The sequence below is a fragment of the Colossoma macropomum genome, unplaced genomic scaffold (genome assembly GCF_904425465.1).
Source record: "Colossoma macropomum unplaced genomic scaffold, Colossoma_macropomum, whole genome shotgun sequence".
Classification (NCBI taxonomy): Eukaryota; Metazoa; Chordata; class Actinopteri; order Characiformes; family Serrasalmidae; genus Colossoma; species Colossoma macropomum.
Genome location: NW_023496039.1, coordinates 338,011 through 360,777, shown reverse-complemented (window position 1 = coordinate 360,777; position 22,767 = coordinate 338,011). Strand labels below are relative to the sequence as shown.

Genomic DNA, 22,767 nt, shown 5'->3' with positions numbered 1-22,767 from the left:
AACTTGCCTGCCTTTGTTCCTGGCTGCTCCAAAAGCCCAAATGATTTTACTTACTCTTTGTGATGCCATTTAAAGCAACAGAACATCATTTATAGACAAAACAAGTTGGCTTGGCGGGATGGTACGACAAACTGAGGGATGCACACAAATCAGAACATTTTAAAAACCCAAAAGAAACCATTAAGTATTTCTCTTGGTTCCAAATGGCTTTGGGATGAGTTTTTGCTTTTTTAATGGGTTAATATCACAATGTAAAGGATCCCAATGGTTTAACAGGTGACCAGTGGCTGATTCTAAATTCATCTGATGGTTTCCTAATGGGATCTTAAGGTATTCTACAGGAAACTAGTAGTCTCTACTGGAAATCATTAAGCCATTAGAAAGCAAAACCATTAGGTGGGGGGCACAAATAATTCAGAAAATAATAAACTAAAATAAAAATAACATATTTGGCGATATTTTAGATGCAAATGTGATGTTGGTCAATACGGACATGCGAAAATGGCAATATACTAACAAAAAATGATTAAAAATAGTAATGTTACTCTTCAAGAAAAACATTTTCTCATATATCATGATAACAAGATTAGATAGATAGATAGATAGATAGATAGACAGACTGACAGATAGATAGATAGATAGATAGATAGATAGATAGACAGACTGACAGATAGATAGATAGATAGATAGATAGATAGATAGATAGATAGATAGATAGAACTTTATTGATCCGAAGGGAAATTGCAGTGTTTCAGTAGCAAGACATATAATTGCACATAAACTTACATACTATGCAGAAAAATAGAAAATAGAAATACATCTAGACATAAGTTAGAGCACAAGAGAAATAAAATAAAAGTATATCTGTCTGCATATTTACATGGCGTATGACACAGATTTGTTGCATTTACATGACAGCAGGCGCTGAGTGGTATGAGGTAAACTAAAATTCAAAGAACACCTGAATGAATAGTTTTAAGCTTTGGAAACACACTTTGGAACATTTCTGTGCCTCGTGCATCTCATCAAACGTTACAGACACAAATGTAATATGTTTCGTTGAATGACCCAGATGTTTATTTTAAAACATCCCGTTTTTCATATCAAACCCTGTATCATTTGAAACTTTTGGCGCACAATGCTGCCCAGAAAGACCCACCTTACACATTATTATTATTATTTTAAAAATAAATATGCCTTGGATTTTAATAGTCAGACCCTTTTTTATGCAAGAAAAGTGACTCAAAAACATATTTGTACACATTGCTCTCAGTTAAACGAGACGATTGATTCCCGGTCAGCGTGATGAAACTTCCCTCGCCAGAAACTCAACGCCTGATTGGCGCTTTTAGCCTGACGTCACGTTTCCGCTATTTCCTTTTTTGGAGAATCCAAAATGGCGGATTAATAATAAACGCACAGTCCTGTTTGTTTTCTAATGGGAGCGACTATGTAAGTGTGAGGAATTCAGCTGATTCTGTTGTACATGGCGGTGTCTCTTAGTTTTAGCTTGCAGTTCCGTGGCTCCTGTATTGCACGTATGAGCTGGGAGTCGGTTTGAGCTTGCAGCGCGCTGTGTGTTGATGTGGATCGCGTTAGCCAGTTAGCTCGGCGGCTACTTCATACAGCTGGATCCATCGGTAAACTGCTTAACTGAGGCCTGAACTGAGGGCTGCCCGGCTGGGGATGTCTTACACACCCCTCATCAGCTCTTATCTTAAATTACCTCTTTAAACTAAACGAGTCTGGAGCTGAATTCTCATTCGCCAGCTTTTACTTTTCCGTTCCACCTTAAATGGTGCTACAGTAGCTAACTAACCGCTGCACAATTTAAGGTGGAACGTAATGCTCGAATAGACGCTACACACAGTTCTTCAACGGTTCTTTAGTAAAGAGACTGATTTTATTAAGTAGTGTGAGTTCTGTGTAGAGCTATTTCATTCTTAAATTGATCTTTTCGTTGTAAAATTGTTCTTCAGAATGATGGAGAATGGGCTACTTCTGGTTCTATGTAGAACCTTTTCGAAAATGGATTTATTATATTGCACCAAAAAGGTTTTGCTACTGTTAAGATGTCAAGCTTGCATCCAACAGAAGAACCCATTTTGGTGTTATGTAGAGCCATTTTCAAAAAGGTTCTATATAGAAGCATATATAACACATTCTTCATCAACCTGAAGAACCATTTTCACCGTGCACAGACCCATTTAAGCATAAAATGGTTCTATATAGAGCTCATGGTTCTAAATGGAACCATTCCCCTTACTAAAGAACCCTTGACGAACCATCTCTGTAGGAATGTGGCTTTGTGAAATGCCTCTAAAGCCCCGAGAACTGAGTAAACCCAGCCTCAGAAGGGGCTGAAAGGTGATATTTTAGAGTCATGGTTATCCGCCAAATTTGGGCAGTTCAAGTTATTTGCCTGTTTTACTGGGATTTGCTTTAAGTTGTTTAAGTTCTGATGTTGTTCTTGTGGCCTTTAATGCTAGAACCAATTTCAAGGTTACATGGAAGTTAGTACTAACCTGTCTGCTGAGCATAGTATGTGCTAGCTGGCCTTATGTGCTTGATCTTTGCCTGTATGGTTTTGTGCCCAAGGAATCATTATCACGATTGGTGTTTTTCCTCTCCTGTATGTGTAGCCAGAATAGCTCTAGGCATGTTCTTTTGCAGCACTGTTCAGTTATTTTCTTCCTCACCAGTCAAAGGTAGAACTAGAGGTGGGCGATATGGCAAAATGTAATATCACTATACTTCAGGACGTTTTTTTACGATACACAGTGTGTCGTAATATTTATTTTTCTGACATCTTTTAAATACTATCAAAAACTATGAATCCAATTACTTGTATTCAACATTTCACACGCTGTGCTGCACTCAATCCAGTTAAACAGCACTAATGATGCTCTCTTTTTAAACAAATATGCAGTTGGAATATGATTTGTAAGTGCTGATGATATGCACAATATGCTTAGAAAAACATATTGTGACACATTCTGATATTCTCATGTCTGAGTTTATCATAGTCTGTCAAAAGTTTAATCATTGCTTTGTATGCTGTGAATATGCCAACCTCCAGCGGTGCCACCATAGTGTCTGGAGTGGTACTTTCCGGTTTAAAGACTAGGAAACCCCCCTGCTGATGATTTAGCTTGAAAGTTGGAGGAAAAAACTACAAATTCTTTATGGATTTATTAGCCTGTACATCAGAGACTTGGTTAGCCAGTGGTTTTATGATGTGTTTCTGTTTAGATAGATAGATAGATAGATAGATAGATAGATAGATAGATAGATCCCTTTATTAATCCCAGAGGGAAATTCTTCTATTGCAGCAGTACAAAGCACAGTAAAGAGCATAACAAGAGCAGAATGAACAGGAACAAAGTATTGCCGTACAGATACATAAAAAGAAAGATAAATAATGGAATAAAATATACTAAAACAATAAACAATAAGAATAATGAGCAATACAGAAATACAAAGCAATTGCATGAATACTATGCAGGAGACAATGTGGTGGTGCCTGTTAAGCATGCTGGATATTGTAGTGAGAGAACACTAAAGGATAAAAACATAAAAGGATCATCAAACTGATGAGGCTGAGGGATGCTGTACAGAATACTACAGAGCATGACAAATAATATATGACATGGTAGTTTTAGATTAGAATGCCCTTTAAAAAAATACTATAAAAAGCTATTATTACAGTGATTTTTATTCCTTTCACATATCGTGCTTCACTAAATTAGATGAAGCATGACTATTTGTGCTCTTTTTTGTAATGAAACATGCAGTTGGTCAGTTTTAATTAAGTGCTGACAATATTCTCTATATGCTTAGAGTAACATTTTGTAATGTGCCACCATAATAAGGTATTGTCACATTGCCCACTTCTACCACTAAAATTTACATGTTAATGGGAAGGTAGGGTTGATATACCTGCCACGTGTCACCAAGAAACAGTCTGCTGATAATGATGTTTGCTGTCTTTTCACTTACAGTCAATATGGCAGACAAAAAAGGGAAGTCTACGGGAGTGAAGAGGGTACTTACGAAGAGAGAGCAAGAGGAGATCAAGAAAAAGGTGCTTTGTTCATGGATTATCTAGTGATCTGCATTACATAAAGTGCTCTGTTGTCGTAGGACCACTCCACAGATTATTCAGAATCAGAATCTTCTACTGGCAAGCAACAAGATATTCAAGGATTTTCTCTTGGTACAGCTGTCCGCATGGATTGTAATACGATTAATTATATATAAATGCACAACACACTACAGATCTACAAACAATAAATGTACATTTACATGGATCGGGCATAACTTTATGACCGCCTCCAGCACTGCTGTGTCTGATCCACTCAGACCAGCACAACACACACTAACACACCACCACCACTGCAGTGCTGAGAATGATCCACCACCCAAATAGTACCTGCTCTGTGAGGGTCCATGGGGGTCCTGATCACTGAAGAACAGGGTAAAAGGGGGCTAACAAAGTATGCAGAGAAACAGATGGACTACAGTCTGTAACTGTAGAACTACAAAATGGCACCTATATAGTAAGTGGAGCTGATAAAATGGACAATGAGCGTAGAAACACGGAGGTGGTCATAATGTTATGCCTGATCTGTGTATATAAATGTTGAAGATATTATAGTATAAGTTGTACAATTTGTTCAGTTAAAGATGTGAGCAGTGGATGTGATTATAGACAGGCTAAGCTTTGCTTCAGTATGTATTTCATTTGACTTCAGGCAACGACTGCAGCAGCACTAACAGTGATAAAAAGTGGCAATTATTATCTTTTTTTTTGAAACTGCAATGATGACTAAAGTTGTCATGTGGTTAAGTATTATATTAATTTCTAGCTTTTCCTCCTATAACTTTTTTGCCTGTTGCAGGAAGAAGAAAAGGCCGCTGAAGTCTTTGAGGAGTTCTTGGCGTCTTTCGATGGCAGTGAGAAGAGCAGCGTAAAGACTTTTGTACGAGGGGGGATTGTAAACGCCACTAAAGGTGAAATACCTTGGAAAATATCTTCCTGTTACAAAAAAAGTCATTAATCTTTGGACTAATCTGTGCTGCTTTTATACGTGCTTGAAAGATGTGCCTATCACAGTGCTTGATAAACGTTTGGCTGTGCCTTACAGAGGAAGAGGCAGCGGAGGTGAAGAAGAGTAAACTTTACAGACCTGCTTCTAAATTCACTCCCGTACCTCAGAATGTGTCACCAGTGCAGCCTGCAGAGTCTAAGAAAACTGTGAGTAATCATTGCTGATGGTCTCTCTTGTACTGGCTGATATATAGTAGCTACAGATCGTGTGCTGGGTTTTGTATTGTACATATAATTATGTGGTACATATTTTAATATCAAGTTCTTACAATCCACAAGACCGAAGTTTAGGATTTTCCATGCTTCAGTACTTGAAGCTTGCTGTACCCACGTAGATGTTTTTCTCTCACAGGTGGTTAAAAAGAAAACAGAAGAGAAGAAGAAGAGTAACCTGGAATTATTCAAAGAGGAGCTTAAACAGTAGGTGTCTGTCCTTCATATTGGACAGTAACTATAACCTCAAATCATGTTAAGTTGTAAGAGCAAATAGACTTGCTTTTTTCTGACATTGGATGACATGCTGTTATCTTTTTAAGAAAAGAAGAAAAGTTGCTCAGTTGTTCCTTTAATTTTGCCACTAGAAAAGTTACTTCCTGTGTGCGTCCCCTCTGGCAACAGCGACATTGATTTATAAAGTTCAGCGTGTAGAACCAGAGCTTTCTGTGTGCTACAGTGTTTGTCTTTTTGGATGCACTGTGTTGTATTCTGAGTGAGCGTGTGAGGTCACTTAGAACGCAGTTCAGATCTGATTTGTTTAAACAGAGTAAAAGTTGATGTATGACTAAATAAAACTTTTCTGAATTTTTGGCATTGCAAGATTGCATTCGTTATAGATCAAAATTAACAGTACACAGTAGGACTAAGAAAGCATGTGATTAAGAAAAGATTAACTCTGCAGTATGTAGCCTTTGGGGATCTGGCGACTTCTCTGGTGGATATAAATAAATATTTGTGCCAACATGCAGAAGAACATTTTGTTTTGTGGGTTGCGCTTCAGACCTCTTCCATGAATCTGATGCGAACATGAATTATCTTCTGTCATCATTTCTTCCTCAGTATGATGTTGATTTTTCATTTGAGATCTAAACATTGAGCTGGACCTTCTTTTTGAGCCTGTGCTTGTGACATGAATACGTAAAAATGAATGACATGGCCCACAAAACTCCTGCAAAGTCTGTTTCCAACGCCACTGACTTTTAAGTTACTGTTATACAAGAAGTTGCTTTACTTGGATCGTGGTATTCATGCCATAGTTTACCAGGGTTGTTTCACTTGACTCAGTAATGCTACTTCTTTCAGCTTTAACAAAAAAAAATCTTACATGACGCAGCTTTCAGCATCACAAGTAGCCACTTTTTTTGTGTCTGACGTAAGCGGTTGGTAGCTCAATGTGTTTTGAGGCAAGTGTGTAATGATTTAGGCATGCAGTCTGCACAGGGCTAATTAGTGGGGTATAAGGTTCCTGTTATTTGTTTTTCACTTGTTACTTGTTCAGTGTAAAACTAAAGAAATCTCTAACTTGCACACAGAATACAGGAAGAGAGAGAAGAGCGCTACAAAAGGAAGAAGAATGATCCAGGAGGGGTGTATCCAGATGTGGATCTACCGCTAACACGACGGTCAAGTGAGGCAGACACACACACAGATTTGCACAGAATCAAATAATGATGTTTTAACTTATTTTCACTTACAAAATTAATAAAAACATGTCATTTGACCAGGCATGCCCAAACTTTTTTTTTTTTGAATGTGGCTGTAGGTTTAGTGTTGTATGTGTTCAGAATACAGGGCATTCAAAAATAAAATGAAATACAAGAGCACACTTCTGCACAATTGACAGTTCCTATATATTTTCTAAATTTAACATATTGGCAACAAAACAAAATATCACCAGTGCAAAAGTTGGTAAATGACTTGGTAAATGAACTAATTTAATTTAATCTAAATAAGTATACTGAACGATACTTTGAATTGGAATGTTGTTTAGAGTTGGTAAAAAGTCGTTAAATTGCTTACCCCCACATGAAGTATTTTTAGGTTGAAATATTTTTTACATTGTGGAGTATGGTATAATATATTACGGCTGATTTAGATATAGATGGTATAGACGTGGTATAGCATATAGAGTTTTTTCCCATTTAGATTTGGTCACTGCTGCCTGACGTTGTAGGAGGTTTCCCGTGTCTTAGTGTCTTATGTGTGGTTTTTGTTTTTTTTCTTTTTCTTTTTTTTAATAAATGCAGTATTTGATGATGACCCAACAGTGCCAACCACTACTAACCTCTACATTGGCTGCATCAACCCCAAGGTACACTGCAGTATCATTACTCATGTGTTCTCCATACCGTTATCCATACTGAGTTAAAAAAAAACTTAGATGGAACTGTCTTTAAAATGATTAAATGTAAATTAAATGTTTTTTTTTAATGCAAGTTATGATATGGAATTGTTATGCTTCCAAGTGTTTTCTGCACACCTAAACTCTCCCCAACTGAGGCGATTTTTGTTTCTGTTTGATGGCTTTGTAGATGACGGAGGAGATGCTGTGCAAGGAGTTTGGAAAGTATGGCCCGCTGGCCAGTGTCAAGATCATGTGGCCTAGGACGGAAGAGGAGAGGACCAGAGTGACCAACCGCGGCTTTGTGGCCTTCATGACACGGAAAGACGCTGAAAGGGCATTGGCTGCTTTAGATGGTGTTAAGATGGTGTAATTTTTCAGTTTTGATGTGCAGTCATAATTTTATGTGTGTGTGTATATATATATATATATATATATATATATATATATATATATATTTAAGCATCTGACAGATATCAAGATTTGACTGTAATTTCAGAAAATATGGGGTACCATCGTTGATTCCGATACCTGTTGAAACTGTGGAACTTGCAAATAAAAACTCTTATTTACAAATGTATGTAAATCTACGGTTTATATTAAAACAGAGCTAAGAAGGAGAAGTAACTGTCTTTAAATTACAACATAATTTTGTTTTTAGTGGCTGTAACTCTGACTTCTAACAATGCGTGCACTCCATTTAGTAGAGTACCTGATCGTTCCTATTAATGACAAATTTGATCACTCAAACAAATTTCCATCTCCGAAAGTCCGGATGAGCTTTTCAAGTTTGAAGAGTCATAGATGTCCATTCTCACTATTCTGTTTATTGCTCACTGCAGGAAAAACAGTGATGGGTTTTGAGATGAAGTTGGGCTGGGGGAAAGCTGTACGGATTCCGCCCCAGCCCCTCTACACCCCCATAGGGGTGCTGAAGACCACGGCCCCACCTCCCCCATCCGGGCTGCCCTTCAATGCTCAGCCGCGGGACCGCTTCCGCAACGACTTCACCAAACCTCGCAGCCGCTCGCAAGAAGATTTTTACAAGGTAAACTCTCATTCTCCTATCAGCCCATGGCATGGCACAGAGGGTTTGCGCTTGTGTTGTGCTTAGTGTTGAAGTTATTTTGAAAAGGTTAAGCTTGGTGAGTTTCTAAAAGTAGATAATGATTTTTTTTCTTGTTGGTTTTATTTATTTTGGAAAAGAATATGTTCGCACTCTATTTTGATGGTCCTCTATAACTCAAACTGTTAAATTAACCAGTGAAGCCCAGTTGGTTGTCAGTGAAAAGTTAAGGTGAAGTTAGTTAGTTAGTTAGTTAGTTAATTAATTTAGGGTCGCTTTCATGGACATGGATTAAGCCTAATCCTGGACTACACAGCCTTCTGAATGGAGATTCTTCACTGATAGGAAACTGTAGTCCAGGACTAGGCTTAATCCCTTTCTGGGAAACCAACACTTAGGGTTATGAATTTAATAGATATTGGCTTAAATGTAGGTTAAAGATAATTACGGTTTAGACTGTGATTAGAGTTAGAGCAGTAAAATAGATATTGAGTTTAATGTAAATTAAAGCCATTTACATTAAGGACCAGGTTAAAGAAAATGGTTTAAGTGTAGTGTTGGACTAAACTGTAACTGGTGTGTCATCATTAAAAATTGGTCTAGTCTTGGGTTTAATTTGGGTTTGGAGAAACTGGCCCTTATTTTTAGGAAAAGGTTGAATGAGCATTTACAAAGCATCTACAGTGAACCATCAAAATAAAGTGTTAACCAAGTTTCACTGTGGAATTTTGACAAATGAGAGAAAACACATAGGTGGGTGGAGGGGATGCAGTTTTAAGAGAAAACAGGCTGTTTTAAAGGAATGCTTCATCCAAACATACTAACATCTGAAAACGAATTCGGGCCAGTTTAGTACTGGTCAAATTAGAACTGTGCTAACTGGTCTCCTTATGCTTTTATTCATTGTTAGCTGTAGTACCTCTTTTGGGGTTTAGTACTCATTTAATCCTAAATAGCCTGATAGCAGATCAGATTTCCTTTTATTCTGAGCACTAGTGGCTTAGCCTTTGATAAGTGGTACTAATTATACTTCACATACATAATAATTGTAGCTTGAATGGTGAAGTGCATAGTTGAGATTAGAACGGGTTCTGCTTGGTGAGGATGTTTTGCAGTGTTGTGTGACTGTGCTACGGTTTTTATCAACATAAACTCACGTTATATTGTTTGTATCTTCATCACGTGGTTTGACGTCACGAACAGACTCTGTACGACGCCGTAGTGACAGTGGTTATCCCATCAGAAAGGTACACACTCTTTATCCATTTAATATCACAGTATGACTGAGAAAACTACATATACACACACAGTAGGCATAGTTGGCACTGATAACAGCAGTGTATACGCTCTATCGGTTTGATTAGTGCAATGGTTGTCCGTGAGTGTCGGAAAAGATACATGCAGTGGTAGCTTAATACTGCAGTACAGCTGAAAAAACGGTACATGTATACAGGGCATGTACAAAAAGAAGGGGTACATCACATGGAATACTCATTCACTGGCTTCTTTATCAGAAATAAGTACCTTATAGGTGCCCTTTTTAGGTTTGCTGTTACTGACTGCAGCCCGTCTGTTGGGACTATAGCCCATCTGTTGGGCCCATCTGTTGTCAGCCCTCCGTACCCCATAATCAATGGTAAAGGACCATCATAGGACCACCACTGACCAGATATTACTTTGATGCTGCACCGTTCTCAGCACAGCAGTGACACCAGCATGGTAGTGATTTTATTAGTTTTTATATAGATTTTTAGGAAGATTTTCAAATTTGATTGACCAAATTCTTATAACTGCAGAAGATATATTTATAAATAATGTTTGGTTTTTTTGTTTTTGCATCTTATTTCACAATTTGTATGCTATAGTTTTTGCAAAATATATGTTTTGCAATTTTATCTCATTACCAGAACACAGTGGCAGCTATTAATTTTTGCTGCATAATATTTTGCTGTTTTGTTTCATGTCTTCACAGTTTGCTAGGGAAACATTAAACTAAATATATACATATACACATGTGTACACACACACACACACATACACACACACACATATATACATATATATATATATATATATATATATATATATATATATATATATATTTTATTTGCGTGATACTTGTGATGCTCAAATATTTACAGACATTTATGGTGTTCCGTTTTTAATGTCCCACATTAAAAAAATACATTAAAATACACACCATTTCTGTCTCACTTACATACTGTAAACATTGTCTCTCACCTGTTAGTAGTTCTGTAAATTATTCTGTCATTTATGGGAAGAAACAGGTGGAGGCAAAGGCTTAGTCTTGCAGCTCCTTACTTACCTAATGGATGCATTTCCACTTACCATGTCCACTAATTGTATGCGGATGCACATACCACTACTGTGTTGGTATCACTGATGTGCTGACAGTGATCCACCACCCCAATAATACCTGGTCAGCGAGGTCCTATGGTGGTCCCGTTCCATTGGTGAATGATGAACCCATTGTGCAGCAACAGATCGAATACAGTCAGTAATTGTAAACCTATGAAGTCCCCTATTTTAGGGATACCAGATGAAATAGTCAGTGAGTTTGAGTATTTAATGTGTTGTTTCCATAATTTTGTACATTCCTTATACATAATTAGAGAAGACAGTGACAAGCTTATTAGAAAAGTCTACTATAAGTCTGATGTAATAGAACAGTTACCGACAATCCCACATTCACCTCCGTCTGCCTCACAGAAGCTCCCCAAATGGCTTAAAATCACAGCAAATACAAGTGAGAGAAGCCAGCATGTTCATTTACCCATAAGAAAATTTGCTAGAGTCTCCAGAAATTGTGTATTGTACGCCAGCACCATCTGCTGGACAAAGCATACATGTAATATCTTTAAGAAATAATTAACCCCTTGAACTATATGCTCAGATGCAACACATCATGAGAAGAAGCGTGACAGATTAGCATTTTAAACTACAGGATTATTATTAAGTTATGAATTGTATGATTTAATATTCAGTAATTATTATGAATTAGTACCGTCTATGAAATATGTAAATTATTTAGTTATGGGAGTGAAGAACTGAAGTGCGAGACCACATACAGACCCCTTAGGGCTTAAGGGGTTAATGTATAGGACACTCAAGTCCCTTGGAGAGCTGCCCTCCTGCAGTGTTTAGTTCCAGCCCTGATCCAACACACCTGATCCAGCTAATCAGGTTTATCTGAAGCATCTGAAAATGAGAGCTTTCTCTTTGGAACTGAACTCTACAGGAGTGTAGATCTCCAGGGGAAAAAAGTCTTAGGTAGCTTTGTTTAGGGTGAGACAGAACTGACATGTCCAAAGATGAAGAAGAGGGGGAGGGAGGGGTGTACACTCGTTCATGCTCTCATCCCTTTGTCTCTTTGGGTGCGTAGGAACCTGCTGTGCCTCATCCACAGGATGATTGAGTTTGTGGTGAGAGAGGGACCCATGTTCGAGGCCATAATCATGAGCCGAGAGCAGAGCAACCCAGACTTCAGGTGTGTCTGTGTGGACTTCTTATTTATGCATCGTCTTATTTATTTAATGAAGAAATCATTCTGCAACCATCCCCTCCAAAAACACTCCATACTTAGTCAGTTCACCAGGACATGTTCATTGTTCACTCAAATACCATGAATTACCATGACTGTGCTAAAATAAGCTACAATAAAGTTCAATAAAAAATAAAATAAAAAATAATTTTTGCTTTACACCAGAAGTAGCTGATCAGCCAAGACATGCTTGGTGCCTGAAGATTACTTCTTTGGAGTTACGAGGCTAATTTAGGCTAACAAGTAGTGGAATATTATGTACATCAATTAGCCTTGTTCAAACTCCAAGTGTTCTTTTGCTTACATGGTTTCTGACACTGTATGCCGTACTGTTCTCTGTAAAATAGACAACTGTGTCTTGAACCAATACTTGTTTTTTTATAGATACACTACCATTCAAAAGTTAGGAATCACTTGTTATATTAATAATTTATTACTATATATTCAAAAATAACTTAGTGTACATTTATTGTAGATGTTAATCCCATGAACTAGACAATGAAAGGTATTTTTAAATTTTTTTATGATAAGTTTTATTTAATATTTTAAGGATTTTAAGCTGTTATACACTGTAAATAGAGGTGGGAAATTTGAGGACATTTAACATCATTCTGATAAATTAGATCATGATATGTTTGTGAAGTGATCAAGTATATTGTGAAGTGCTGACCAACTGCGTGTTTCATTACAACGAGTGCATGACCAAAATTGTAAATTTGGTTGCTCGTCAAATCACTGTTAAAACTTTTTACATTTAATAGCAGTTGTTTACTCTGTGCTACGTGCCAAATTATTTTTGTGTATCATCTGTACAGCTTGGATGCATATCAATGAACGTTGAGTACTACATTAGTCACATAGTGATGAGGTTGAATGATTTGGTCAAATATCTGAGTGTGATTTTTCTGACCAGCACTACGATTTCAAAAGTGCATTCTTTCCAATTGTGATTTCGATATAACAATTAATCATTCAGGCCTAATAGTGAGACTTTGTGCTGTTGATTTTTCAGGTTTCTGTTTGATAATAAGAGTCAGGAACATGTTTACTACAGATGGAAGCTCTACTCCATACTGCAGGTATGTGTTTTCTCCTTCACTTTGGTTGTTGTTTACTCAAACACCAACAAATGTGAATTCCTCAGTTTGATGATGATGATTTCTTGCATGTTTTGCTTCTGTATTTGCACTGTGTACACATGCTATGTAGTATGTGTAATTGTGTCTGTTTACAATGCAACAGCCACATTTCCTATCAGGGGATCAAAAAAGTGAACCTATCACTCTGATCATTTGATCTACACTTCATATCCAAACGTTTGTGGACACCTGCTCATCCAAAGTTGTGTTTTTCTGAAATCCAGAGTATTAATAGGCAGTTTGCACCCCATTTACTGCAGTAACAGCCTCTACTCTTCTGAGGAGGCTTTACACCAGAGAACTCAGTTCCACTGCTTCACAGCCCAGTGTTGAGGGGCTTTATTACCATAGTATTGGTCAGTGCTTTATGGAGAATCGTGTGTGCATGGGATGAGCTTGATTTTGTCTCTTGATTAAAATGGAACCATACACTCTGTCTCTGTCTCTCTATCTCCCTCCCTCTCTCTCTCCCCCTCTCCTCTCAGGGAGACAGTCCGAGCGAATGGAAGACGTCGCATTTCCGAATGTTTCGGGGTGGTTCTCTGTGGAGGCCCCCTGTCCTCAAACCATATCTCCATGGAGACGAGGAGTCGGAGGATGGCTCCTCCCCCTCTCAGGAGGAGGAGCTAAAGAAAGGGCAGCTAAAGGCCGAGTATGTTCTAGACTTTTAGACTGAGTGTATGTCACTGTCTGTCTGCCTGATTCAAGGTGAGATGATGGCTGGACACCTTGTTAAAATGATATTTCAGAATTTAAAAAAGCTAAAAAAAAGAGTAGCAGCCGTCATGTTGAAGCCAGAATGTTGTCTATGGGCAAAACTTGGTCATGCAGTGTCAGAAATCATATAAGCAAGACTATCCGAGATGCAGTTTAAGGTGAGTGTATGATGGTTTAGGAATGCACTTTTCACGGTGTTCTTTGGTGGGTTATAAGCTTACAATTCGACTGCTACAGAAAAATAAAAGCATTAGATAATAATTGAGCTTGTAACACTCCTGAGTTTAAGCTCCTCAGAAATCTTTTGCAAAAATAGTTACAAAGACATTAAAAGTGCATAAGAAGTAAGAAATGCAAGTGCGATTCATTTCCAGCACCCTGAGTGTGGAAGAGCACCAAAAGTTACTGCTTTCACATGTTGAATAGCAGCCATAACTGAACAAAAATCTTACTTCGAAGTTACATCAACTTCTAATCTGTTATTCAGTCCTTGGGATACTCAAGCTAGCCAAAAACCTCCGGAGTCAATAATGCTTAGAAAAACCTTTAGATGTTGCACAGTACATACAGTACAAAACTAAAGAAGGGATCATTAGACATCAAATATGTCTTAGCTGATCATCTACATTTGGGGTAACTGGGAGACTAAATTCATATTTTGCTGAGCTATTTATTCGTGGGATGTAAAGATGTGTGAGGTTGAGGTTGTTGAGAGACTCTCATAGAGTTCTGTGTGTATTTCAGACACAGAGAGCAGTTGGAGGTGTTGTTGCGGGGTTTAACACCCCGTCGAGTGGAGATTGGAGACGCCATGATGTTCTGTCTGGAGAAGGCTGAAGCTGCAGAGGAGGTGGTCTCCTGCATCGCGGAGTCACTCTCTATACTACACACCCCACTACAGAAGAAGGTACTCATCCAAACACACACATACAGTCCTAATCTCTACTGTATACACAAACTATACATACATAGATTCCTCTCTATACTATACACGCACAATCACCCAGTCCAATCGAGGACATAAAGAGCATTATGGCGTACGACTAGAGTGTTATTTATTGTGTTATGCAGTATTTTGTGGCACAGCATAACATCCCTCATCCTTACCTGTTTGACAGAATTCAAGCTGTTTTAAAAGTTTATCAGTGTTCTGGTACTACAATACCCACCATACATTATGCATTGGGAATCCCTGTGGTGTCAACTAGCCCTCACTAGGGATCACCCATCTTGAATTTTTATGGCCAATTCCAATTTGTTGACAGCCAAACTGTCTGAAGACCATTGTTTATCTTGAAGCTCACACTGTGTGGGTTAAGTGAACACATGAAACATAGTAGCCTAAGTTGCAATATAAATAACATTATTTACTTTTTAATGTGCTAACTGTCATTTTAGACAGTCATTTTAAATTCTTAGACAAAAAAATCAGCTGCCTGTTTTAAATAACATCAACTTAAATGCTACGTCATAACTTGGGGTCTGAAACCAGTGGGAGGTGGGTAGCGAGGGATTGGGTGGGGTTGGGTCGGTATTTTGTATCCTAATATATACAGATTTCTAAAACTCAGAACAGTTCTAAAGTATTAGTTGTTTCTGTAATGATTTGGTCTGTTGACTTTTATTCAATTAATCATTTATTAGAACTATTATGCTTTTTTGCCGCTTCACCTCCCTTTTTCCATTACAGTTCAGTCTGTGTGAAAAGTGATTTCCTCTGTTACTTTTTTCCTTCTACACTTCCTGTAGGGTATTGTAATCTGTTGTGATGAGCATATGTGTGTATTTGTTTTTAAGTAATCAACACATTGACTGTTTTTGCATAATTGTTATCATTAATTGATTGCACTTCTTTTGTTGGGCAGGTTGCAAGGCTGTATTTGGTTTCAGACATCTTGTACAACTCCTGTGCCAAAGTCGCTAATGCATCCTACTACCGGAAATAGTAAGAAATTTATGTCTCTCTCTCTCTCTCTCTCTCTCTCTCTCTAACTGTATTTGCCATTATATTGTAATTTGCTGTAAATGGAAAAAAAACAAAATAGAAGCTGTTTGCACATACGATGGTTAACAGTGTTGGTCTGTGTGTGGCAGCTTTGAGCCAAGGCTGCCTCAGATTTTCACTGACGTTGGGGAGGCATATAGAAACATCCAGGCCAGACTGCAGGCTGAGCAGTTCAAGGTGAGTGCAGCCTTATGTAGTTTTATGTAATTTTTCTCTTATTGCTGAATGAAGTTATGACTTGGCCCTCTGTTCACATTGTTTCTTGTCCTTTGTTATTCTTTCTCTTTCTCTCTGTAGCAAAAGATCATGACTTGCTTCCGAGCATGGGAGGACTGGGCCATTTACCCAGAATCCTTTTTGATCCAGCTGCAGAACATCTTCCTTGGCCTCATCAAACCAGGAGAGGAAGTCATTGAAAGGACAGAGGTGACCTTAGAACTTCTGACACATTAGTCGTTACTCCTTATGCACTACATTTACTCTTTTCATTTGCTTAGCCTGAAAATGTTTTTAGATGTGAGCCGTATGCTATTAAATGGAGTGTACATACACATAAATTAAGTAAAATAATTTTGCATATATATATGTATATGTATATGTGTGTATGTGTGTGTGTGTGTGTGTGTGTGTGTGTGTGTGTGTGTGTGTGTGGTTTAAGATGTGAGCAGCCAGGAAAGACATAAGTAGCCAAGAAAATACTTACTATCTGTCTTGAAAGCAACACTGTATAACTTTAGTAATTTCTCCAGTATAAAGTAATGAGACTTTGCTTTTTTTCTATGAAGTTATTGATATATTGGTTGAAAGAATAAAGAATAAACAGATTTGGTTCCTCGCTGCATTCCAACCACTGTATGGATTTATTAAATTCCACCAGCAGCTCACCTGATGTAATTTAATGAAGGATCGAATAGATAAACTACATATTTGGATGGTAACTGTAAACACTGAACTTCCTTGAGGATATATATCTCTTTTTCATCTACTGCAGACTGCTTCTCCAGACCTGGACGGTGCTCCGTTAGATGGAGCTCCTCTGGATGGGGCGGAGATTGACGGCACGCCTCTGGACGACCTGGACGGATCCCCCATGCCCTGGGACCCTTCCTCCATTGATGGGGTTCCCGTGGATGACATAGATGGGGTCCCCCTCGGACCCCCAATGGATGACATTGACGGTGTGCCCTGTGAGTGAAGATGGAAGAAATGTTCTTTTTGCTTTGTTGCTTTTTAGGTTGACTTTAGTGTGAAATTTACCAGACCTATGCTCTGCTTATTAAAACATAGGTGTTCTATATGAGGTCGCTGTTTCTTCAGTCTAAAACCTTTAGTCTAAAAAGATTGTGTGTGTGTGTCTTTGTGCAAAACGCAGTGGATGAAGGCATGGATAAGATGGTGCCCAGTGTTGCCTTGTCTAAATGGGAGAGAGTGGACGATGTTGAGCCTTCAGGTACAGTCAGAGAACTTGCCACTACCTTGACCGTATTAGCCTTTAATGTAGCCAAAATGTACTACTTACACAGGGCCAGATTCCTTGACATGGATTGAGCCTAGACTTTGACTAAATTGCAGTGTCCAATCAATGATGATAAATATTTTTTTGGTCTAGGCTTAGGCTTAATCTGGATGTGAGAAACTAGCCCATAGAGTACATATCACTCTCTCAAAGTGCTGGGATGGTGAAGAATACATAACATTCGGCTGTATACTTCTGATTTTTATTACCATGCTTGTCTTTTACTCTTTGAACTTCTTAAGTGTGGATGAGGGAAAAGGGGTATCATTGTTCCAGCACTTTTCAAGGGCAAAGTATTTTGGATGTAATGAAAACAAAAAAATTTGGTCTTTTTTGGTTACAGAAATACATGTCCTAATTGCATTCTTACTATGCTATTATTAGCACTCATTTTTAATCTGACCCTTCTGATGTTCTCTTTTTTGACCCTGTAGCTAAATCAGACTCTGAAGATGAGAGGAGTGTTGGGTAAGTTCATCTGAGAGGTAACAGATTGTTTTCTTTTATTGTAAACTGAGCTTTTATTGTTTTTCATGAAGACCAGTTACAGAAGCAGAATTAACAGGGCTGACTAAATACCACATATAAAGGAACAGACAGTGGGGCACAATATTGGTTAGCTTAAGAAAATATATGTCCTATGAAAACAGGTTCTGCCTCTGAAATAACCTTCTCACAAAAAGAAGTTTTCCCAAGTTTCCACAAGTTTCTAATTTTCTGCTGGATTATCCATTTGACAAGATGTCTGTTCTGTGATATGCATTTTGCCGTATCCTGGATACTGTGATAAACCCAAACACAGTGAACCACAAACAGCTCCGCCCCCAAAACAAACTAAACATGAGCTTCAACAGCTTAAATACTTTTTCGCTTCTTAACAAATAGTGTAAACATTTGTAACTCAACAACTATTTACTTTTTTGTTACAAATTATTGCTTTGCAACTAAGAACAGGCTTCATTCTTAACTGTTGTTATATGTTGTGGTATTATGTCATTGTTGTGTGGTTCGTGAAAATTGTGATATAAATTGGGCATGGCTCCCTCTTTCTTTCCTTCAGTGATGTGAAGGATAACGAGATGGACTCTGATGATGTCAGCAGCAGCGATGACGCGGCCAGTCCCAGCAGGTACGAGGGGGCGGAGTTTAAGAGCAGCCTGAGAAACTTCGAGATGTCTGAGAGCAAGAGAACTCGACTCCGAGAGCTGGAGGTGAGAGAGAGAGAACACATAAGCTCCTTAAAGCGATAGTTCGACGAAAGAGTGAGAGATTGTTATCGAAATTCTGTCTCTATCGATATCGAGATATTATTGAAATTGCAAACCGCGAAGAGCTACAATTTTAAATATAGTCTACATTAACAACAGTGTTGTCATAAGCTTTGATTGGGGAAACTTGACCTAATAACACTTGTGAACTACTTGTGGACGAGTTGGACCAATCAGATGCAACCAAAATGCCATGTGCTGTGTACATGAGGGCACAACCACAACTAACTGCCCCTCAGGCACACTCCACTCAATGTTCAACATTCAATCCACAAACCAGAAAAAGTCTATATGCTGGTCTTCTTGGCCAAAATAACAGGCCTGGACCGTAATTAGAAACCAACTAGAAAACAATCTAACCAATCAATTTAAATCACAGTCACATCATTGGTCAGAAAAATTGCAAGTAGATATTTTTCCCAAATCCTTCAGCTGTAGTTCAGCTTAAAATCAAATGCACACAGTTTACCCTCTACTACCCCATATACAGTTGATCAGCCAGGACATATTGGGTGTCTAAAGTTTGCTTCTTTAGTTTTGCACTGGAGCTATGAGGCTTATGTTGCTAACAAGTAATGGAAGCTTATATCCCAGCAATCAGCATTGTGCAAACCAAGGCTGCCTGTCCACACACTTCTATACTTTACCTAGTACACTAATAAATACACTTCTAATGGTGGTTCTCTATTTTTACATAATGTTTAGCGCTGTAATATCTGGTTTGGACACAGCCGAAATGTCTAAATCAGGGCTGTCCAACCTTGTCTGCAAGCTTTCATTTTAAACAAGCAGGAGCTCACCTGATTTCACTTGTGTAATCAGTTGATCTCAGTGTATATTATGCCAGACATAGCTCATTTTTGTGTGTGTGTGTTTGTGTTTGGCAGGTGAAGGTGATGAAGTTTCAGGATGAGCTGGAGTCTGGGAAGAGACAGAGGAAGTCCAGCATGAGCCTCCAACAACAGGTTCAGCACTACAGAAACAAACTATTACAGAAGGTACACATGCAGTTCCCATTTAGCACATTAAATGGAGAAGCATGTTGAATGTTAACCTTCAGATTTTGTTCATTCACTATTCATGTGACATACAGTGCTGTGCAAAAGTTTTAGGCACCAAAGAAAATTAGAATGAAAAAGCTGTTTATCTGTTAAGTAATTGTTTATTTGTTCATAAAAAACACAAATATTACAATAAATAATTAAAATACAGTAAGTAGTGATACCATGGGTGTGATAATGGGTCTGACACCTGGTTTGGCTAATCCGTGCTTCATCATGTTAAATCAAATTGTGCTGCTGATGGAGTCTAACCATGTGATGGCTGGGAGCATCAGGAGAAATCAGCAAACAAACTTTGTTCTTCAAACTAGCTCATAAAAACATTGCCTCTGTATTTGTGTTTATTCCACATATACATAGATTTAAAGATATGATATTTTCACTGACAAAATATATTTATTTATTTTATGCAATGTTCTTAAGCGCCTAAGACTTTTAGACAGTGCTGGATATGACTAAAACAGGAAATTCAGGCAGGAAATTTTTAAGTTTTTCATTCCAAAATGCAGTTTTTGGAAAGAATAAGAGCTGATGTTAATGGAAAATACATTTTATTTCTGTAATAAAGGTGGTATTAATTATAATATACCACTGATTCTTGAAAGTGGTCTATTGCATTTTGGGGGAAAAAAGCCTCCAACTGTTGCCGTGGCATGATTTTATCCATTGGAATTTTATCGGATTGTGTAAAGTGAGTGTTTTAAAATGAACATGGAGTCTTATCAGGATGCTAGTCTATAGTCAGTCAAGGAGGACTACTCTCCTGCACCTCTGGCACCGTCATTGGGAGGGGGATGAAACCCTGGTAGTACAGGAGTTACAGAAGGATGTGTAAGGAAGACATGATGTTAGTGGTAATATAATTTGTCCTCATCCAGAAATGTCAGCAGGCAGCTAGAGGTGGGCAAAAGTCACTACACTTCAAAGATGACAAAGAAACAAGAAATTTTTGTTTTAAAATGTATATGATGAATCATACCTAATATGACTAGACACATGAACCAACAAAGTGAAAAGGGTAAGGCTAAATCCTTAAAGTTAATATTTTTAGATGCTTTTTCCCTCCAAAACTGTCTGAAGTTAGCTTCTTTTATGCCCCAACTACAAGACTAATGTAGTTAACGATTAATAGTAGCTTAAGTACACCAGTTAGCACTGAGCAAACTGCATATCTAAATCATCACACACTTGCCCCAAAGAAAAAAAATCTGGGTTCATTTAACTGTTACTATATTTTTTCGCTGTGTGACGTACTGTCCATTTCATATATAACAGTGTGCCTTTTTTTATTCTCGGTTTTATGAGACTAGAATACATTTGATATGTTTAATTTGTAAAAAATCGGTTTTGTTTCTACAGGAGTTTGATAAAGACGAAGAAGAAAAGAAAGACAAGTCAATGAGTAAGCAGAAGGACAAACCGAAGAAAGAAGAGCGGAGAGACAGAGGGGAAGACAAAAGCAAAGGGCGAGAGAGGGAGAAGGAGAGAGAACGGGAGAAGGAGAAAGAGAGAGAAAAAGAGAGGGACAGAGAAAGGAGCAAGAAGAGTGAGGACCGGGAGAGGAGCAGGGGGAGGAGCCGAGACAAAGAGGAGAAGAGGGACCGGTATGCACATAAATACATATGCTTAAGTTTGGGTGCCCCAGTCAAATTCCATGTTTTGTTGAATTTAGATTTTTTTTTTTATTCTTTTATTTATTTATTTTTTTTTTGCAAAAATAAGTTAACACATCCTCTACAGACATATTTATCGCTGTTGTCAGAAGAAAACCTCGAATCTCCATTTTTTTTTTAACGTTTTTCAGTTTTTGACAATTTTGAAAATACCTGTTACCTTTAACATTGTGTGTAAATTTCATGATTAATGGACTAAAAGCATATTTTCTGTTAATTTAACGGGAACTTTTATAAAAATATATATAAATATAATAAAAATTTCCATTTATTTAATGCAGTTACTGAATAATTTGCCTTATGATTTCGTCATGTAAATTCAGATGGAAAAACCAAAATATACCCTGGAGAACTAGCATATTCGACTGCCTAACTTGTTAAATGAACGTTAGCAAGATGATCACCAAGTTCACTTTCCTGCTCCAAGGTACTGAAATGTGGATGGGTAAAACTGGGGATTATAGGTTTTTTGTCAGGACTGTAAACTGAATTTAAGCCACCTTTTATATTTCTTCTGTCGGTCCCTCCACACTGTAATGAAAGGACTCGTTCAGTTTTCAGGTGCCTCTGTTTCTGGAGATGCAGTGGTGATGCTAAAACGTCTTTTCTTTCTCCCTGTTTGTGTGTTTGTCCAGGACAAGGTCTCGGTCACCGCGGAAGTCGAAGCGTTCCCGCTCTCCGTCGCCTCAGCGCAAGTCCTGGAGGTCTTCATCTCGATCGCCCCACCGCTCGCACAAGAAGGCCAAGAAGAGCAAACACTGAACCCTGACCTTTTGACCTCTGTGACCTTTTCTTCTGATTTTGAAGCAGCTCTGTGAACAGCGCCACCTACGGATTGCTGCCGTTCTCACACATGCTTCTGTCCCACAATGCTTCAGGGGCTGGACTCGGGCCAACGACTGCTGTCTGTTTATTTCCCAGAATCCTCCTACTCTCTGTGGCTGCTCCAATTACACAAGCAAGGGCTCGGCCCGGATTTTTTTGTAAAATGAAGTTTAAGCGTTTATTTGTACAGTTCTTAATTTTGTTTTTAAAAACGCCCTCTTTGGAAAGATCTGTTGCAGGATTGGCCCCCACAATCTTTACAATAAACAGCTCTTGGCAGTAACTGTGGTGGAGAGTGTAAGAGTTTTTACCATCAGGAAAATGCTAATGTAGAGAAACGTAACCAGTATATCGCTGTTGTTGGAAGAAAACCTCGTATCTCCAAAATGGTAACTTTACAGGAGAAGGAAAAAACCTACTTTACTTTTAATGTAAGTCAATGGAACCAGACATTTTTCCAGGTCATTTTGAGTCATTTCTTTTAGTC

General features: G+C 38.1%; 1 protein-coding gene across 2 annotated transcripts; it reads left to right on the top strand.

Annotated features, from left to right (window-relative positions):
• Window positions 1-1,366: 1,366 nt before the first annotated feature.
• zgc:163098 (uncharacterized protein LOC100037380 homolog) lies at window positions 1,367-22,563 on the top strand. 2 transcript variants are annotated; one of them, XM_036564735.1, is made up of 24 exons: window positions 1,367-1,452; window positions 4,002-4,084; window positions 4,902-5,013; window positions 5,148-5,257; window positions 5,463-5,530; window positions 6,640-6,734; window positions 7,354-7,418; window positions 7,639-7,804; window positions 8,291-8,496; window positions 9,718-9,761; window positions 11,918-12,022; window positions 13,089-13,155; window positions 13,701-13,867; window positions 14,677-14,839; window positions 15,798-15,877; window positions 16,027-16,114; window positions 16,235-16,363; window positions 16,929-17,124; window positions 17,310-17,387; window positions 17,888-17,921; window positions 18,514-18,664; window positions 19,609-19,686; window positions 21,142-21,386; window positions 22,091-22,563. In XM_036564735.1, the coding sequence occupies exons 2-24, from the start codon at window positions 4,007-4,009 to the stop codon at window positions 22,215-22,217; spliced, it is 2,652 nt and encodes an 883-aa protein (XP_036420628.1). In that variant the 5' UTR covers window positions 1,367-1,452; window positions 4,002-4,006; the 3' UTR covers window positions 22,218-22,563. The 2 variants fall into 2 exon arrangements, with proteins under 2 accessions (XP_036420628.1, XP_036420627.1); XM_036564734.1 differs by having other exon boundaries at window positions 19,609-19,719.
• Window positions 22,564-22,767: the final 204 nt, after the last annotated feature.